We start from the raw sequence: 22,562 nt of genomic DNA, 5'->3' as shown, positions 1-22,562 counted from the left end.
CACAGAGACACGTGGTAACACAGAGACAGGTGGTAACACAGAGACACGTGGTAACACAGAAACACGTGGTAACAGAGACAGGTGGTAACACAGAGAGACACGTGGTAACACAGAGACACGTGGTAACACAGAGACACGTGGTAACACAGAGACACAGAGACACGTGGAGACACAGAGACACAGAGACACGTGGAGACACTGAGACACAGCGACACTGAGACACAGAGACACAGAGACAGGTGGAGACACAGAGACACAAGAGACACTGAGACACAGAGACACAGAGACATAGAGACACTGAGACACAGAGACACGGAGACACGGAGACACAGAGACAGAGACACAGAGACACGTAGACACAGAGACACTGAGACACTGAGACACAGAGACACGTGGAGACACAGAGACACTGGGAAACAAGGGGAGACACAGAGACACTGGGAGACGTTGAGAGACACGGGGAGACACGGTGAGACACGTGGAGACACGTGGAGACATGGAGAGAGACACAGAGACACAGAGACACGGAGACACAGAGACACAGAGACACTGAGACACGTGGAGACATGGAGAGAGACACAGAGACACAGAGACACAGAGACACTGAGACACAGGTACATGTAGACACAGAGACACAGAGACAGGTGGAGACACAGAGACACAGAGACACGTGGAGACACAGAGACACAGAGACACAGAGACACGTGGAGACACGTGGAGACACAGAGACACAGAGAGAGACACTGAGACACAGAGACACAGAGACACGTAGACACTGAGACACAGAGACACAGAGAGAGACACAGAGACACAGAGACACAGAGAGAGACACAGAGACACAGAGACACAGAGACACGGGGAGACACGGGGAGACACTGAGACACAGAGACACAGAGACACGGGGAGACACGGGGAGACACTGAGACACAGAGACACTGAGACACAGAGACACGTGGAAACACAGAGACAGAGACACAGAGACAGGTGGAGACACTGAGACACTGAGACACAGAGACACTGAGACACGGAGACACGGGGAGACACAGAGACACTGGGAGACACGTGGAGACACAGAGACACGGAGACACTGAGAGACACAGAGACACAGAGACACGGAGACACGGGGAGACACAGAGACACAGAGACACGTAGACACAGAGACACAGACACACAGAGACACAGAGACACTGAGAGACACTGAGAGACACGTGGAGACACGTGGAGACACAGAGACACTGAGACACTGAGACACAGAGAGAGACACAGAGACACAGAGACAGGTGGAGACACAGAGAGAGACACAGAGACACAGAGACACAGAGACAGGTGGAGACACAGAGAGAGACACAGAGACACAGAGACACGTAGACACAGAGACACGTAGACACGTAGACACAGAGACACGGAGACACAGAGAGAGACACAGAGACACAGAGACACGGAGACACAGAGACACGTGGAGACATTGAGAGAGACACAGAGACACAGAGAGAGACAGAGACACAGAGAGAGACACAGAGACACAGAGACACAGAGACACGTGGAGACATGGAGAGAGACACAGAGACACTGAGAGACACGTGGAGACACAGAGACACAGAGACACAGAGACAAAGAGACACAGAGAGATACTGAGAGACACGTGGAGACACGTGGAGACACAGAGACACTGAGAAACAGAGAGAGACACAGAGACACAGAGAGAGACACAGAGACACGTGGAGACACAGAGACACTGAGACAGGTGGTAACACAGAGACACGTGGTAACACAGAGACACAGAGACACAGAGACATAGAGACACGTGGAGACACAGAGACAGAGACACAGAGACACACAGAGACACAGAGACACAGAGACAGGTGGTAACACAGAGACACGTGGTAACACAGAGACACGTGGTAACACAGAGACAGGTGGTAACACAGAGACACTGAGAGACACGTGGTAACACAGAGAGACACTGAGACACATAGAGACACAGAGACACGTGGTAACACAGAGACACTGAGACACGTGGTAACACAGAGACACGTGGTAACACAGAGACAGGTGGTAACACAGAGACACGTGGTAACACAGAGACACGTGGATACACAGAGACACGTGGTAACACAGAGACACTGAGACACAGAGACACAGAGACACACAGAGACACGTGGTAACACAGAGACACGTGGTAACACAGAGACATGTGGAGACACAGAGACACGTGGTAACACAGAGACACTGAGACACAGAGACACAGAGACACACAGAGACACGTGGTAACACAGAGACACGTGGTAACACAGAGACACGTGGTAACACAGAGACAGGTGGTAACACAGAGACACTGAGAGACACGTGGTAACACAGAGAGACACTGAGACACAGAGACACAGAGACAGGTGGTAACACAGAGAAAGGTGGTAACACAGAGACACGTGGAGACACGTGGTAACACAGAGACACGTGGTAACACAGAGACACGTGGTAACACACAGAGACACGTGGTAACACAGAGACACGTGGTAACACACAGAGACACGTGGTAACACACAGAGACACGTGGTAACACAGAGACACGTGGTAACACAGAGACACGTGGTAACACAGAGACACGTGGTAACACAGAGACACGTGGTAACACAGAGACACGTGGTAACACACAGAGACACGTGGTAACACACAGAGACACGTGGTAACACAGAGACACAGAGACACAGAGACAGGTGGTAACACAGAGAGACACTGAGACACATAGAGATACACACAAAGACAGGTGGAGACACGGAGACACGTGGAGACACGTGGTAACACAGAGACACGTGGTAACACACAGAGACACGTGGTAACACAGAGACACACAGAGACAGGTGGTAACACAGAGACACAGAGACACAGAGACACACAGAGAGACAGAGACACGTGGAGACACAGAGACACGTGGTAACACAGAGACACAGAGACAGGTGGTAACACAGAGACACGTGGTAACACAGAGACACGTGGTAACACAGAGACACTGAGACACAGAGACACTGAGAGACACGTGGAGACACAGAGACAGGTGGTAACACAGAGACACGTGGTAACACAGAGACACGTGGTAACACAGAGACACAGAGACACAGAGACAGAGACACAGAGACACAGAGACACACAGAGACACGTGGTAACACAGAGACACGTGGTAACACAGAGACACGTGGTAACACAGAGACACGTGGTAACACAGAGACACGTGGTAACACAGAGACACGTGGTAACACAGAGACACAGAGACACAGAGACAGAGACACTGAGACACAGAGACACGTGGTAACACAGAGACAGGTGGTAACACACAGAGACAGGTGGTAACACAGAGACACGTGGTAACACAGAGACACGTGGTAACACAGAGACACAGAGACACAGAGAGAGAGAGAGAGACACGTAGACACGTGGTAACACAGAGACAGGTGGTAACACAGAGACAGGTGGTAACACAGAAACACGTGGTAACACAGAGACAGCTGGAGACACGTGGTAACACAGAGAGACACTGAGACACATAGAGACACACAGAGACACGTGGTAACACAGAGACACGTGGTAACACAGAGACAGGTGGTAACACAGAGACACGTGGTAACACAGAGACAGCTGGAGACACGTGGTAACACAGAGAGACACTGAGACACATAGAGACACACAGAGACACGTGGTAACACAGAGACACGTGGTAACACAGAGACAGGTGGTAACACAGAGACACAGAGACACGTGGTAACACAGAGACACGTGGTAACACACAGAGACACGTGGTAACACAGAGACACAGAGACACGTGGTAACACACAGAGACACGTGGTAACACAGAGACACAGAGACACAGAGACACTGAGACACGTGGTAACACACGTAGACACGTGGTAACACAGAGACAGGTGGTAACACAGAGACACAGAGAGAGACACTGAGACACAGAGACACAGAGACACGTAGACACTGAGACACAGAGACACAGAGAGAGACACAGAGACACAGAGACACAGAGAGAGACACAGAGACACAGAGACACAGAGACACAGAGACACGGGGAGACACGGGGAGACACTGAGACACAGAGACACAGAGACACGGGGAGACACGGGGAGACACTGAGACACAGAGACACTGAGACACAGAGACACGTGGAAACACAGAGACAGAGACACAGAGACAGGTGGAGACACTGAGACACTGAGACACAGAGACACTGAGACACGGAGACACGGGGAGACACAGAGACACTGGGAGACACGTGGAGACACAGAGACACGGAGACACTGAGAGACACAGAGACACAGAGACACGGAGACACGGGGAGACACAGAGACACAGAGACACGTAGACACAGAGACACAGACACACAGAGACACAGAGACACTGAGAGACACTGAGAGACACGTGGAGACACGTGGAGACACAGAGACACTGAGACACTGAGACACAGAGAGAGACACAGAGACACAGAGACAGGTGGAGACACAGAGAGAGACACAGAGACACAGAGACAGGTGGAGACACAGAGAGAGACACAGAGACACAGAGACACGTAGACACAGAGACACGTAGACACGTAGACACAGAGACACGGAGACACAGAGAGAGACACAGAGACACAGAGACACGGAGACACAGAGACACGTGGAGACATTGAGAGAGACACAGAGACACAGAGAGAGACAGAGACACAGAGAGAGACACAGAGACACAGAGACACGTGGAGACATGGAGAGAGACACAGAGACACTGAGAGACACGTGGAGACACAGAGACACAGAGACAAAGAGACACAGAGAGATACTGAGAGACACGTGGAGACACGTGGAGACACAGAGACACTGAGAAACAGAGAGACACAGAGACACGTGGTAACACAGAGACACTGAGACACGTGGTAACACAGAGACACGTGGTAACACAGAGACAGGTGGTAACACAGAGACACGTGGTAACACAGAGACACGTGGATACACAGAGACACGTGGTAACACAGAGACACTGAGACACAGAGACACAGAGACACACAGAGACACGTGGTAACACAGAGACACGTGGTAACACAGAGACATGTGGAGACACAGAGACACGTGGTAACACAGAGACACTGAGACACAGAGACACAGAGACACACAGAGACACGTGGTAACACAGAGACACGTGGTAACACAGAGACACGTGGTAACACAGAGACAGGTGGTAACACAGAGACACTGAGAGACACGTGGTAACACAGAGAGACACTGAGACACAGAGACACAGAGACAGGTGGTAACACAGAGAAAGGTGGTAACACAGAGACACGTGGAGACACGTGGTAACACAGAGACACGTGGTAACACAGAGACACGTGGTAACACACAGAGACACGTGGTAACACAGAGACACGTGGTAACACACAGAGACACGTGGTAACACACAGAGACACGTGGTAACACAGAGACACGTGGTAACACAGAGACACGTGGTAACACAGAGACACGTGGTAACACAGAGACACGTGGTAACACAGAGACACGTGGTAACACACAGAGACACGTGGTAACACACAGAGACACGTGGTAACACAGAGACACAGAGACACAGAGACAGGTGGTAACACAGAGAGACACTGAGACACATAGAGATACACACAAAGACAGGTGGAGACACGGAGACACGTGGAGACACGTGGTAACACAGAGACACGTGGTAACACACAGAGACACGTGGTAACACAGAGACACACAGAGACAGGTGGTAACACAGAGACACAGAGACACAGAGACACACAGAGAGACAGAGACACGTGGAGACACAGAGACACGTGGTAACACAGAGACACAGAGACAGGTGGTAACACAGAGACACGTGGTAACACAGAGACACGTGGTAACACAGAGACACTGAGACACAGAGACACTGAGAGACACGTGGAGACACAGAGACAGGTGGTAACACAGAGACACGTGGTAACACAGAGACACGTGGTAACACAGAGACACAGAGACACAGAGACAGAGACACAGAGACACAGAGACACACAGAGACACGTGGTAACACAGAGACACGTGGTAACACAGAGACACGTGGTAACACAGAGACACGTGGTAACACAGAGACACGTGGTAACACAGAGACACGTGGTAACACAGAGACACAGAGACACAGAGACAGAGACACTGAGACACAGAGACACGTGGTAACACAGAGACAGGTGGTAACACACAGAGACAGGTGGTAACACAGAGACACGTGGTAACACAGAGACACGTGGTAACACAGAGACACAGAGACACAGAGAGAGAGAGAGAGACACGTAGACACGTGGTAACACAGAGACAGGTGGTAACACAGAGACAGGTGGTAACACAGAAACACGTGGTAACACAGAGACAGCTGGAGACACGTGGTAACACAGAGAGACACTGAGACACATAGAGACACACAGAGACACGTGGTAACACAGAGACACGTGGTAACACAGAGACAGGTGGTAACACAGAGACACGTGGTAACACAGAGACAGCTGGAGACACGTGGTAACACAGAGAGACACTGAGACACATAGAGACACACAGAGACACGTGGTAACACAGAGACACGTGGTAACACAGAGACAGGTGGTAACACAGAGACACAGAGACACGTGGTAACACAGAGACACGTGGTAACACACAGAGACACGTGGTAACACAGAGACACAGAGACACGTGGTAACACACAGAGACACGTGGTAACACAGAGACACAGAGACACAGAGACACTGAGACACGTGGTAACACACGTAGACACGTGGTAACACAGAGACAGGTGGTAACACAGAGACACACACAGAGACACAGAGAGAGAGACACAGAGACACGTAGACACAGAGAGAGACACGTAGACACGTGGTACCTTGTGCAGACCCTCACGATACTCGTCACGGACTCCCTTGCCCAGTGCCAGGATCATCACCTTGTTCTTACCGAAGAAGAACCTGCAACAGGCAAGGTGAGGGCTGAGTGGTGAGGGGTGGTGAGTGGGTGGTGAGTGGGTGGGTGGGTGAGTGGGTGGGTGAGTGGGTGGGTGGGTGGGTGAGTGGGTGGGTGAGTGGGTGGGTGAGTGGGTGAGTGAGTGGGTGAGTGAGTGGGTGGGTGGTGAGTGGGTGGGTGAGTGAGTGAGTGGGTGAGTGGGTGAGTGAGTGGGTGGGTGGGTGAGTGGGTGGGTGGGTGGGTGAGTGGGTGAGTGGGTGGGTGAGTGAGTGGGTGAGGGGTGGTGAGTGGGTGGTGAGTGGGTGAGTGAGTGGGTGAGTGAGTGGTGAGTGGGTGAGTGAGTGGGTAGGTGAGTGGGTGAGTGGGTGGGTGGGTGGGTGAGTGAGTGTATGACTGAGTGACTGACTGAGTGACTGAGTGACTGAGTGAGTGACTGAGTGAGTGACTGAGTGACTGAGTGACTGAGTGAGTGGTGAGTGACTGACTGAGTGAGTGACTGAGTGACTGAGTGAGTGACTGAGTGAGTGACTGAGTGAGTGAGTGACTGAGTGAGTGACTAAGTGACTGAGTGAGTGACTGAGTGAGTGACTGAGTGAGTGACTGAGTGAGTGACTGAGTGAGTGAGTGACTGAGTGAGTGTCTGAGTGAGTGACTGAGTGACTGAGTGAGTGACTGAGTGACTGAGTGAGTGAGTGACTGAGTGACTGACTGAGTGACTAAGTGACTGAGTGACTGAGTGAGTGAGTGACTGAGTGACTGAATGAGTGAGTGACTGAGTGAGTGAGTGACTGAGTGACTGAGTGAGTGACAGAGTGAGTGACTGAGTGAATGAGTGAGTGACTGAGTGACTGAGTGAGTGACTGAGTGACTAAGTGAGTGACTAAGTGACTGAGTGAGTGACTGACTGAGTGACTGACTAAGTGACTGAGTGACTGAGTGACTGAGTGAGTGACTGAGTGACTTACTGAGTGAGTGTCTGACTGAGTGAGTGAGTGACTGAGTGAGTGACTAAGTGAGTGAGTGACTGAGTGACTGACTAAGTGTCTGAGTGAGTGACTGAGTGACTGAGTGAGTGAGTGACTGAGTGAGTGACTGACTAAGTGTCTGAGTGAGTGACTGACTGAGTCACTAAGTGACTGAGTGACTGAGTGAGTGGTGAGTGAGTGGGTGACTGAGTGAGTGACTGAGTGAGTGTCTGAGTGAGTGACTGAGTGAGTGAGTGACTGAGTGAGTGACTGACTGAGTGACTGAGTGACTGACTGAGTGACTGAGTGACTGACTGAGTGACTGAGTGACTGAGTGAGTGAGTGAGTGACTGAGTGAGTGACTGAGTGAGTGGTGAGTGACTGACTGAGTGACTGAGTGAGTGACTGAGTGAGTGACTGAGTGAGTGACTGAGTGACTGAGTGAGTGACTGAGTGACTGACTGAGTGACTGACTGAGTGACTAAGTGACTGAGTGACTGAGTGAGTGACTTACTAAGTGACTGAGTGAGTGACTAAGTGACTGAGTGAGTGACAGAGTGAGTGACTGAGTGAGTGACTGAGTGAGTGACTACGTGACTGAGTGACTGAGTGAGTGTCTGAGTGAGTGACTGACTGAGTGGTGAGTGAGTGGGTGAGTGTTGAGTGAGTGAGTGACTGAGTGACTGAGTGAGTGACTGAGTGACTGAGTGACTAAGTGACTGAGTGACTGACTGAGTGACTGAGTGACTAAGTGACTGAGTGTTGAGTGAGTGACTGAGTGACTGAGTGACTAAGTGACTGAGTGACTGACTGAGTGACTGAGTGAGTGACTGAGTGACTAAGTGACTGAGTGAGTGACTGAGTGAGTGACTGAGTGAGTGACTGAGTGACTGAGTGACTAAGTGACTGACTAAGTGACTGAGTGAGTGACTGAATGAGTGACTGAGTGAGTGACTGAGTGAGTGACTAAGTGACTGAGTGAGTGACTGAGTGAGTGACTGAGTGACTGACTGAGTGAGTGACTGAGTGACTGAGTGAGTGACTGACTGAGTGACTGAGTGAGTGACTAAGTGACTGAGTGAGTGACTGAGTGACTGAGTGAATGACTGAGTGAATGACTGAGTGAGTGACTGACTGACTGAGTGAGTGACTGAGTGAGTGAGTGTCTGAGTGAGTGACTGAGTGACTGAGTGAGTGACTGACTGAGTGACTGAGTGACTGAGTGAGTGAGTGACTGAGTGAGTGACTGAGTGAGTGACTGAGTAAGTGACTAAGTGACTGAGTGAGTGAGTGACTGAGTGACTGAGTGAGTGACTGAGTGAGTGACTGAGTGACTGACTGAGTGACTTACTGAGTGACTTACTGAGTGACTGAGTGACAGAGTGAGTGACTGAGTGAGTGAGTGAGTGACTGAGTGACTAAGTGACTGAGTGAGTGACTGAGTGACTAAGTGAGTGACTAAGTGACTGAGTGAGTGACTGACTGAGTGAGTGACTAAGTGACTGAATGACTGAGTGACTGAGTGAGTGACTTACTGAGTGAGTGTCTGACTGAGTGAGTGAGTGACTGAGTGAGTGACTAAGTGTCTGAGTGAGTGAGTGACTGAGTGAGTGACTGACTAAGTGTCTGAGTGAGTGACTGACTCACTAAGTGACTGAGTGACAGTGACTGAGTGAGTGGTGAGTGAGTGAGTGACTGAGTGAGTGACTGAGTGACTGAGTGAGTGACTGAGTGAGTGTCTGAGTGAGTGACTGAGTGAGTGAGTGACTGAGTGAGTGAGTGACTGCGTGAGTGACTGACTGAGTGACTGAGTGAGTGACTGAGTGACTGACTGAGTGACTGACTGAGTGACTGAGTGACTGAGTGAGTGAGTGAGTGACTGAGTGACTGAGTGAGTGGTGAGTGACTGAGTGAGTGAGTGAGTGACTAAGTGGCTGAGTGAGTGGCTGAGTGAGTGACTGAGTGAGTGACTGAGTGAGTGTCTGAGTGAGTGACTGAGTGACTGAGTGAGTGAGTGACTGAGTGACTGACTGAGTGACTGAGTGAGTGAGTGACTGAGTGACTGAGTGAGTGAGTGTCTGAGTGACTGAGTGAGTGACTGAGTGAGTGACTGAGTGAGTGACTGAGTGAATAAGTGACTGAGTGAGTGACTGAGTGAGTGACTGAGTGAGTGACTGAGTGACTGACTGAGTGACTAAGTGACTGACTAAGTGACTGAGTGAGTGACTACGTGACTGAGTGACTGAGTGAGTGTCTGAGTGAGTGACTGACTGAGTGGTGAGTGAGTGGGTGAGTGTTGAGTGAGTGAGTGACTGAGTGACTGAGTGAGTGACTGAGTGACTGAGTGACTAAGTGACTGAGTGACTGACTGAGTGACTGAGTGACTAAGTGACTGAGTGTTGAGTGAGTGACTGAGTGACTGAGTGACTAAGTGACTGAGTGACTGACTGAGTGACTGAGTGAGTGACTGAGTGACTAAGTGACTGAGTGAGTGACTGAGTGAGTGACTGAGTGAGTGACTGAGTGACTGAGTGACTAAGTGACTGACTAAGTGACTGAGTGAGTGACTGAGTGAGTGACTGAGTGAGTGACTGAGTGAGTGACTAAGTGACTGAGTGAGTGACTGAGTGAGTGACTGAGTGACTGACTGAGTGAGTGACTGAGTGACTGAGTGAGTGACTGAGTGAGTGGCTGAGTGAGTGAGTGACTGAGTGAGTGACTGAGTGAGTGGTGAGTGAGTGACTGAGTGACTGAGTGAGTGAGTGAGTGACTGAGTGAGTGACTGAGTGACTGAGTGAGTGACTGAGTGAGTGACTGAGTGAGTGAGTGAGTGGTGAGTGACTGAGTGAGTGAGTGAGTTACTGAGTGACTGAGTGAGTGACTGAGTGACTGAGTGAGTGACTGACTGACTGAGTGAGTGACTGAGTGAGTGAGTGAGTGGTGAGTGACTGAGTGAGTGACTGAGTGAGTGACTGAGTGAGCGACTGACTGAGTGAGTGACTGAGTGAGTGAGTGAGTGGTGAGTGACTGCGTGAGTGAGTGACTGAGTGAGTGACTGAGTGAGTGACTGAGTGACTGAGTGAGTGACTGAGTGACTGAGTGACTGACTGAGTGACTGAGTGACTTACTGAGTGACTAAGTGACTAAGTGAGTGTCTGACTGACAGCCAGGTGGATGGACCTGCTGTGTGACTGAGTGACTGACTGAGTGACTGACTGACTGAGTGACTGACTGAGTGACTAGGTGACTGACTAAGTGACTGATAGCCAGGTGGATGGACCTGCTGTGCTTCCAGGCTGTGCGGACGTCCTTCAGCTTGCTGTTCCGCATGTTACGGACTGAGAACGTGTAGAGGTAGCTGTAGGTGTCCACACACGCTCGTAGCTACACACGTGTCACACACATGTCACACACATGTTACACACACGTTACACACATGTTACACACATGTCACACACACACATGTTACACACACGTTACACACACATGTCACACACACACACATGTTACACACACGTGTCACACACATGTCACACACATGTCACACACATGTCACACACACGTCACACACATGTCACACACATGTCACACACATGTCACACACGTTACACACACACATGTTACACACATGTCACACACATGTTATACACATGTTACACACATGTTACACACACGTTACACACACACATGTCACACACATGTTACACACATGTCACACACATGTTATACACATGTTACACACATGTTACACACACGTTACACACACATGTTACACACATGTCACACACATGTTATACACATGTTACACACATGTTACACACATGTCACACACACATGTTACACACACGTTACACGCACATGTTACACACATGTTACACACACATGTTACACACATGTCACACACACACATGTCACACACATGTTACACACACATGTTACACACACACATGTTACACACATGTTACACACACATGTTACACACACACATGTTACACACATGTTACACACGTTACACACACATGTTACACACACGTTACACACGTTACACACACATGTTACACACATGTTACACACACATGTTACACACACACACACGTTACACACACACGTTACACACACACACGTTACACACACGTTACACACACACACGCGTTACACACACACGTTACACACACGTTACACACACACGTTACACACACACACACACGTTACACACACACACACGTGTTACACACACACGTTACACACACACACACGTTACACACGTTACACACACATGTTACACACATGTTACACACACATGTTACACACACACACACACGTTACACACACACACGTTACACACACGTTACACACGTCACACACACACACGTTACACACACACACGCGTTACACACACACGTTACACACACACACGTTACACACACACACGCGTTACACACACACGTTACACACACACACGCGTTACACACACACACACGTTACACACACACACGCGTTACACACACACACACACACGTTACACACACATGTTACACACATGTTACACACACACACGTTACACACACACGTTACACACACACACGTTACACACACACACACGTTACACACACACACACGTTACACACACACACGTTACACACACACGTTACACACACACACGTTACACACACACACACGTTACACACACACACACGTTACACACACGTTACACACACACACGTTACACACACACACGTTACACACACACGTTACACACACACACACGTTACACACACACACGTTACACACACACACGTTACACACACACACACGTTACACACACACACACACACACGTTACACACACACACACACACACGTTACACACACACACACGTTACACACACACACACGTTACACACACGTTACACACACACACACACGTTACACACACACACACGTTACACACACGTTACACACACACACGTTACACACACACGTTACACACACACACACACACGTTACACACACACACACACGTTACACACACGTTACACACACACACACACGTTACACACACACACACACGTGTTACACACACACGTTACACACACACACACTACACACACACACACGTTACACACACACACGTTACACACACACACGTTACACACACACACACGTTACACACACACACACGTGTTACACACACACGTTACACACACACACGTTACACACACACACACACGTTACACACACACACACGTTACACACACACACACGTGTTACACACACACACGTTACACACACACACACGTTACACACACACACGTTACACACACACACACGTTACACACACACACGATACACACACACAGACACTTACAGACAGACATACAAACACACGCAGACACACACACACAGACACACACACAGACAAACACACAAAGACACATACAGACACAGACATGCAGACAGACACGCACACACTCACGGACAGACACTTACACACAGACACATACAAACATACACAGACACGGACACACACAGACACATACAAACACACACAGACACACACACAGACACATACAAACACACACAGACACTTACACACAGACACACACACAGACACACACACAAAGACACATACACAGACACACACACAAAGACACATACAGACACAGACATGCAGACAGACACGCACACACTCACGCACAGACAGACACTTACACACAGACACATACAAACACACACAGACACACACAGACACACACACAGACACATACAAACACACACAGACACTTACACACAGACACACACACAGACACACACACAAAGACACATACACAGACACACACACAAAGACACATACAGACACAGACATGCAGGCAGACACGCACACACTCACGGACAGACACTTACACACAGACACATACAAACACACACAGACACACACAGACACACACACAGACACATACAAACACACACAGACACTTACACACAGACACACACACAAAGACACATACACAGACACACACGTACCACCAGGGCCTGGCCCTCCCCTAGGTTTACTCAGCATAAAATACAAAAGTTGACGACTTACATCTTCCACCAGCTTCTGTTTGTGCTCCAGACCCTTCTTCTTGGTCTGGGTCAGAGAGACTGAGACACAGTGAGACACACAGTGAGACACAGTGAGACACAGTGAGACACAGAGAGACACAGTGAGACACAGAGACACAGTGATACAGTCACTCAGAGACTCAATCAGAGACTCACTCACTCAGTCACTCAGAGACTCACTCACTCACTCAGTCACTCAGAGACTCAGTCACTCAGAGACTCACTCAGTCACTCAGAGACTCACTCACTCAGAGACTCACTCACTCAGTCACTCAGAGACTCACTCACTCACTCAGATACTCACTCAGTCACTCAGAGACTCACTCACTCAGAGACTCACTCACTCACTCAGAGACTCACTCAGTCACTCAGAGACTCACTCACTCAGAGACTAAGTCAGACCCTTCTTCTTAGTCTGGGTCAGAGAGACTGAGACACAGAGAGACAGAGAGACACAGTGAGACACAGTGAGACACAGTGAGACACAGTGAGACACAGTCACTCAGAGACTCACTCAGAGACTCACTCAGAGACTCACTCAGAGACTCACTCACTCACTCAGTCACTCAGAGACTCACTCAGAGACTCACTCACTCAGAGACTCACGCAGTCACTCAGAGACTCACTCACTCAGAGACTCACTCAGAGACTCACTCACTCAGAGACTCACTCAGTCACTCAGAGACTCACTCAGTCACTCAGAGACTCACTCAGAGACTCACTCACTCAGAGACTCACTCAGAGACTCACTCAGAGACTCACTCACTCAGTCACTCACTCAGTCACTCAGAGACTCACTCAGTCACTCAGAGACTCACTCAGAGACTCACTCACTCAGAGACTCACTCAGAGACTCACTCAGAGACTCACTCACTCAGTCACTCACTCAGTCACTCAGAGACTAAGTCAGACCCTTCTTCTTAGTCTGGGTCAGAGAGACTGAGACACAGTCAGACACACAGTGAGACACAGAGACACAGTGAGACACAGTGAGACACAGTCACTCAGAGACTCACTCAGAGACTCACTCAGTCACTTATAGACTCACTCAGAGACTCACTCAGAGACTCACTCAGTCACTCAGAGACTCACTCAGAGACTCACTCAGAGACTCACTCACTCAGAGACTCACAGTCACTCAGAGACTCACTCAGTCACTCAGAGACTCACTCATTCACTCAGAGACTCACTCACTCACTCAGAGACTCACTCACTCACTCAGAGACTCACTCAGTCACTCAGAGACTCACTCAGACACAGTCACTCAGTCACTCAGAGACTCACTCAGAGACTCACTCACTCAGAGACTAAGTCAGACCCTTCTTCTTAGTCTGGGTCAGAGAGACTGAGACACAGAGAGACAGAGAGACACAGTGAGACACAGAGAGACAGAGACACAGTGAGACACAGAGACACAGTGACACAGTCACTCAGAGACTCACTCAGTCACTCAGTCACTCAGAGACTCACTCAGAGACTCACTCAGTCACTCAGAGACTCACTCACTCAGAGACTCACTCACTCAGAGACTCACTCAGTCACTCAGAGACTCACTCATTCACTCAGAGACTCACTCACTCAGAGACTCACTCAGTCACTCAGAGACTCACTCACTCAGAGACTCACTCAGTCACTCAGAGACTCACTCAGACACAGTCACTCAGTCACTCAGAGACTCACTCACTCAGAGACTCACTCACTTACTCAGAGACTCACTCATTCACTCAGAGACTCACTCACTCAGAGACTCACTCAGACACTCAGAGACTCACTCAGAGACTCACTCACTCAGAGACTAAGTCAGACCCTTCTTCTTAGTCTGGGTCAGAGAGACTGAGACACAGAGACATAGAGAGACACAGTGAGACACAGAGACACAGTGAGACACAATGATACAGTCACTCAGAGACTCACTCAGAGACTCACTCACTCAGAGACCCACAGAGACTCATAGAGACCCACAGAGACTCATAGAGACCCACAGAGACTCACAGAGACCCACAGAGACTCACAGAGACCCACAGAGACCCACAGAGACTCACAGATACTCACAGAGACTCACAGAGACCCACAGAGACTCATAGAGACCCACAGAGACCCACAGAGACGTATAGAGACCCACAGAGACCCACAGAGACTCACAGAGACCCACAGAGACCCACAGAGACTCATAGAGACCCACAGAGACCCACAGACCCACAGAGACTCATAGAGACCCACAGAGACTCATAGAGACCCACAGAGACTCATAGAGACCCACAGAGACCCACAGAGACTCAGAGACCCACAGAGACTCATAGAGACCCACAGAGACTCATAGAGACCCACAGAGACTCAAAGACCCACAGAGACTCATAGAGACCCACAGAGACTCATAGAGACCCACAGAGACTCACAGAGACCCACAGAGACCCACAGAGACTCATAGAGACCCACAGAGACTCAAAGACCCACAGAGACTCATAGAGACCCACAGAGACCCACAGAGACTCACAGAGACCCACAGAGACCCACAGAGACTCACAGAGATCCACAGAGACCCACAGAGACTCATAGAGACCCACAGAGACTCATAGAGACCCACAGAGACTCACAGAGATCCACAGAGACCCACAGAGACTCATAGAGACCCACAGAGACCCACAGAGACCCACAGAGACTCATAGAGACCCACAGAGACCCACAGAGACTCATAGAAACCCACAGAGACCCACAGAGACTCATAGAGACCCACAGAGACTCATAGAGACCCACAGAGACTCATAGAGACCCACAGAGACTCACAGAGACCCACAGAGACCCACAGAGACTCATAGAGACCCACAGAGACTCATAGAGACCCACAGAGACTCAGAGACCCACAGAGACTCATAGAGACCCACAGAGACTCATAGAGACCCACAGAGACCCACAGAGACTCATAGAGACCCACAGAGACCCACAGAGACTCATAGAGACCCACAGAGACCCACAGAGACCCACAGAGACTCATAGAGACCCACAGAGACTCATAGAGACTCACAGAGACCCACAGAGACCCACAGAGACTCATAGAGACCCACAGAGACTCACAGAGACTCATAGAGACCCACAGAGACTCATAGAGACTCAGAGACTCACAGAGACTCATAGAGACTCACAGAGACTCATAGAGACTCATAGAGACCCACAGAGACTCACAGAGACCCACAGAGACTCATAGAGACTCATAGAGACCCACAGAGACTCATAGAGACCCACAGACTCATAGAGACCCACAGAGACTCATAGAGACTCATAGAGACCCACAGAGACTCACAGAGACCCATAGAGACTCATAGAGACCCACAGAGACTCATAGAGACTCATAGAGACTCACAGAGACTCATAGAGACCCACAGAGACTCACAGAGACTCATAGAGACCCACAGAGACCCACAGAGACTCATAGAGACTCACAGAGACTCATAGAGACCCACAGAGACTCACAGAGACTCATAGAGACCCATAGAGACTCATAGAGACTCACAGAGACTCATAGAGACCCACAGAGACTCACAGAGACTCATAGAGACTCATAGAGACCCACAGAGACTCATAGAGACCCACAGAGACCTACAGAGACCCACAGAGACTCACAGAGACTCACAGAGCCACAGAGACTCATAGAGACCCAGAGAGACTCATAGAGACCCACAGAGACTCACAGAGACTCATAGAGACCCAGAGAGACTCATAGATACCCACAGAGACTCATAGAGACCCACAGAGACTCATAGAGACTCACAGAGACTCAGAGACCCACAGAGACCCACAGAGACTCATAGAGACCCACAGAGACTCATAGAGACCCACAGAGACTCATAGAGACTCACAGAGACTCAGAGACTCATAGAGACTCACAGAGTCTCATAGAGACTCACAGAGTCTCATAGAGACCCACAGAGACTCATAGAGACCCACAGAGACTCATAGAGACCCACAGAGACTCATAGAGACCCACAGAGACTCATAGAGACCCACAGAGACTCATAGAGACCCATAGAGACCCACAGAGACCCACAGAGACTCACAGAGACCCACAGAGACCCACAGAGACTCATAGAGACCCACATAGACCCATAGAGACCCACAGAGACCCACAGAGACCCACAGAGACTCATAGAGACCCACAGAGACTCATAGAGACCCACAGAGACTCATAGAGACTCACAGAGACTCAGAGACTCATAGAGACTCACAGAGTCTCAGAGACTCACAGAGACTCATAGAGACCCACAGAGACTCATAGAGACCCACAGAGACTCATAGAGACCCACAGAGACCCACAGAGACCCACAGAGACCCATAGAGACCCATAGAGACTCATAGAGACCCACAGAGACTCATAGAGACCCACAGAGACTCATAGAGACCCACAGAGACCCACAGAGACTCATAGAGACCCACAGAGACTCATAGAGACTCATAGAGACTCACAGAGACTCATAGAGACCCACAGAGACTCACAGAGACTCATAGAGACCCACAGAGACTCACAGAGACTCATAGAGACCCACAGAGACTCATAGAGACTCATAGAGACCCATAGAGACTCATAGAGACTCACAGAGACTCATAGAGACCCACAGAGACTCACAGAGACTCATAGAGACCCACAGAGACTCATAGAGACCCACAGAGACCTACAGAGACCCACAGAGACTCAAAGAGACTCACAGACCCACAGAGACTCACAGAGACTCACAGAGACCCACAGAGACCCACAGAGACTCACAGAGACTCATAGAGACCCAGAGAGACTCATAGAGACCCACAGAGACTCATAGAGACCCACAGAGACTCATAGAGACTCACAGAGACTCAGAGACCCACAGAGACTCATAGAGACCCACAGAGACTCATAGAGACCCACAGAGACTCATAGAGACTCACAGAGACTCAGAGACTCATAGAGACTCACAGAGTCTCATAGAGACTCACAGACTCATAGAGACCCACAGAGACTCATAGAGACCCACAGAGACTCATAGAGACCCACAGAGACCCACAGAGACTCATAGAGACCCAGAGAGACTCATAGAGACCCAGAGAGACTCATAGATACCCACAGAGACTCATAGAGACCCACAGAGACTCATAGAGACTCACAGAGACTCAGAGACCCACAGAGACTCATAGAGACCCACAGAGACTCATAGAGACCCACAGAGACTCATAGAGACTCACAGAGACTCAGAGACCCACAGAGACTCATAGAGACCCACAGAGACTCATAGAGACCCACAGAGACTCATAGAGACTCACAGAGACTCAGAGACTCATAGAGACTCACAGAGTCTCATAGAGACTCACAGACTCATAGAGACCCACAGAGACTCATAGAGACCCACAGAGACTCATAGAGACCCACAGAGACCCACAGAGACTCATAGAGACCCACAGAGACTCATAGAGACCCACAGAGACTCATAGAGACTCACAGAGACTCAGAGACTCATAGAGACTCACAGAGTCTCATAGAGACTCACAGAGACTCATAGAGATCCACAGAGACTCATAGAGACCCACAGAGACTCATAGAGACCCACAGAGACTCATAGAGACCCACAGAGACTCATAGAGACCCACAGAGACCCACAGAGACTCATAGAGACCCACAGAGACTCATAGAGACTCACAGAGACTCACAGAGACCCACAGAGACTCAGAGACCCACAGAGACTCATAGAGACCCACAGAGACTCATAGAGACCCACAGAGACTCATAGAGACCCACAGAGACCCACAGAGACTCATAGAGACTCATAGAGACCCACAGAGACCCATAGAGACCCACAGAGACCCACAGAGACTCACAGAGACCCACAGAGACCCATAGAGACCCATAGAGACCCACAGAGACTCATAGAGACCCACAGAGACTCATAGAGACCCACAGAGACCCACAGAGACTCATAGAGACCCACAGAGACTCATAGAGACCCACAGAGACTCATAGAGACTCACAGAGACTCAGAGACTCATAGAGACTCACAGAGTCTCATAGAGACTCACAGAGACTCATAGAGATCCACAGAGACTCATAGAGACCCACAGAGACTCATAGAGACTCACAGAGTCTCATAGAGACTCACAGAGACTCATAGAGACCCACAGAGACTCACAGAGACCCACAGAGACTCATAGAGACCCACAGAGACTCATAGAGACCCACAGAGACTCATAGAGACCCACAGAGACCCACAGAGACCCACAGAGACCCACAGAGACTCACAGAGACCCACAGAGACTCATAGAGACCCACAGAGACTCATAGAGACCCACAGAGACTCATAGAGACCCATAGAGACCCACAGAGACCCACAGAGACTCACAGAGACCCACAGAGACTCATAGAGACCCATAGAGACCCACAGAGACCCACAGAGACTCACAGAGACCCACAGAGACCCACAGAGACTCATAGAGACCCACAGAGACTCATAGAGACCCACAGAGACTCATAGAGACTCACAGAGACTCATAGAGACCCACAGAGACCCACAGAGACTCATAGAGACCCACAGAGACTCATAGAGACCCACAGCGACTCATAGAGACTCACAGAGACTCAGAGACCCACAGAGACTCATAGAGACCCACAGAGACTCATAGAGACCCACAGAGACCCATAGAGACCCACAGAGACCCACAGAGACTCATAGAGACCCACAGAGACTCATAGAGACCCACAGAGACTCATAGAGACTCACAGAGACTCATAGAGACCCACAGAGACCCACAGAGACTCACAGAGGCCCACAGAGACTCATAGAGACCCACAGAGACTCATAGAGACCCACAGAGACTCATAGAGACCCATAGAGACCCACAGAGACCCATAGAGACCCACAGAGACTCATAGAGACCCATAGAGACTCATAGAGACCCACAGCGACTCATGGAGACCCACAGAGACTCATAGAGACCCACAGAGACCCACAGAGACTCACAGAGACCCACAGAGACCCACAGAGACCCACAGAGACTCATAGAGACCCACAGAGACTCATAGAGACTCATAGAGACCCACAGAGACTCATAGAGACTCATAGAGACCCATAGAGACCCATAGAAACCCACAGAGACTCATAGAGACCCACAGAGACTCATAGAGACCCATAGAGACCCACAGAGACTCATAGAGACCCACAGAGACTCATAGAGACCCACAGAGACTCATAGAGACCCACAGAGACCCACAGAGACTCATAGAGACCCACAGCGACTCATGGAGACCCACAGAGACTCATAGAGAGCCACAGAGACCCACAGAGACTCATAGAGACTCATAGAGACCCATAGAGACCCATAGAAACCCACAGAGACTCATAGAGACCCACAGAGACTCATAGAGACCCATAGAGACCCACAGAGACTCATAGAGACCCACAGAGACTCATAGAGACCCACAGAGACTCATAGAGACCCACAGAGACCCACAGAGACCCACAGAGACCCACAGAGACTCACAGAGACCCACAGAGACCCACAGAGACTCATAGAGACCCACAGAGACCCATAGAGACCCACAGAGACCCACAGAGACTCATAGAGACCCACAGAGACTCATAGAGACCCACAGAGACTCATAGAGACTCACAGAGACTCATAGAGACCCACAGAGACCCACAGAGACTCACAGAGGCCCACAGAGACTCATAGAGACCCACAGAGACTCATAGAGACCCACAGAGACTCATAGAGACCCATAGAGACCCACAGAGACCCATAGAGACCCACAGAGACTCATAGAGACCCATAGAGACTCATAGAGACCCACAGCGACTCATGGAGACCCACAGAGACTCATAGAGACCCACAGAGACCCACAGAGACTCACAGAGACCCACAGAGACCCACAAAGACCCACAGAGACCCACAGAGACTCATAGAGACCCACAGAGACCCACAGAGACTCATAGAGACCCACAGAGACTCATAGAGACTCATAGAGACCCACAGAGACCCACAGAGACTCATAGAGACTCATAGAGACCCATAGAAACCCACAGAGACTCATAGAGTCCCACAGAGACTCATAGAGACCCATAGAGACCCACAGAGACTCATAGAGACCCACAGAGACTCATAGAGACCCATAGAGACCCATAGAGACCCACAGAGACCCACAGAGACTCATAGAGACCCACAGAGACTCATAGAGACTCATAGAGACCCACAGAGACCCACAGAGACTCATAGAGACTCATAGAGACCCATAGAGACCCATAGAAACCCACAGAGACTCATAGAGACCCACAGAGACTCATAGAGACCCATAGAGACCCACAGAGACTCATAGAGACCCACAGAGACTCATAGAGACCCATAGAGACCCACAGAGACTCATAGAGACTCATAGAGACCCACAGAGACCCATAGAGACCCATAGAGACCCACAGAGACCCATAGAGACCCACAGAGACCCACAGAGACTCATAGAGACCCATAGAGACCCACAGAGACCCACAGAGACTCATAGAGACTCATAGAGACCCACA

General features: G+C 50.0%; 1 protein-coding gene across 1 annotated transcript in view; it reads right to left on the bottom strand.

Annotated features, from left to right (window-relative positions):
- Positions 1–22,562, bottom strand: part of MRTO4 (MRT4 homolog, ribosome maturation factor) — a 40,001-nt gene that overhangs the window by 16,176 nt on the left and 1,263 nt on the right. Inside the window, exons 3-5 of the mRNA XM_076056310.1 lie at positions 14,018–14,076; positions 11,214–11,317; positions 6,892–6,973 (exon numbers count right to left, since the gene is read on the bottom strand). Coding sequence (XP_075912425.1) covers positions 6,892–6,973; positions 11,214–11,317; positions 14,018–14,076 — 245 coding nt within the window. The remainder of the gene's footprint in view (positions 1–6,891; positions 6,974–11,213; positions 11,318–14,017; positions 14,077–22,562) is intronic.

The sequence above is a fragment of the Petromyzon marinus genome, chromosome 75 (assembly GCF_048934315.1).
Source record: "Petromyzon marinus isolate PM22_M1 ecotype Great Lakes invasive population chromosome 75, UKy_Petmar_22M1.pri1.0, whole genome shotgun sequence".
NCBI classification, from domain to species: Eukaryota; Metazoa; Chordata; class Hyperoartia; order Petromyzontiformes; family Petromyzontidae; genus Petromyzon; species Petromyzon marinus.
The sequence above is the reverse complement of the archived record's forward strand: the minus strand, read 5'-3'. Positions and strand labels throughout refer to the sequence as shown.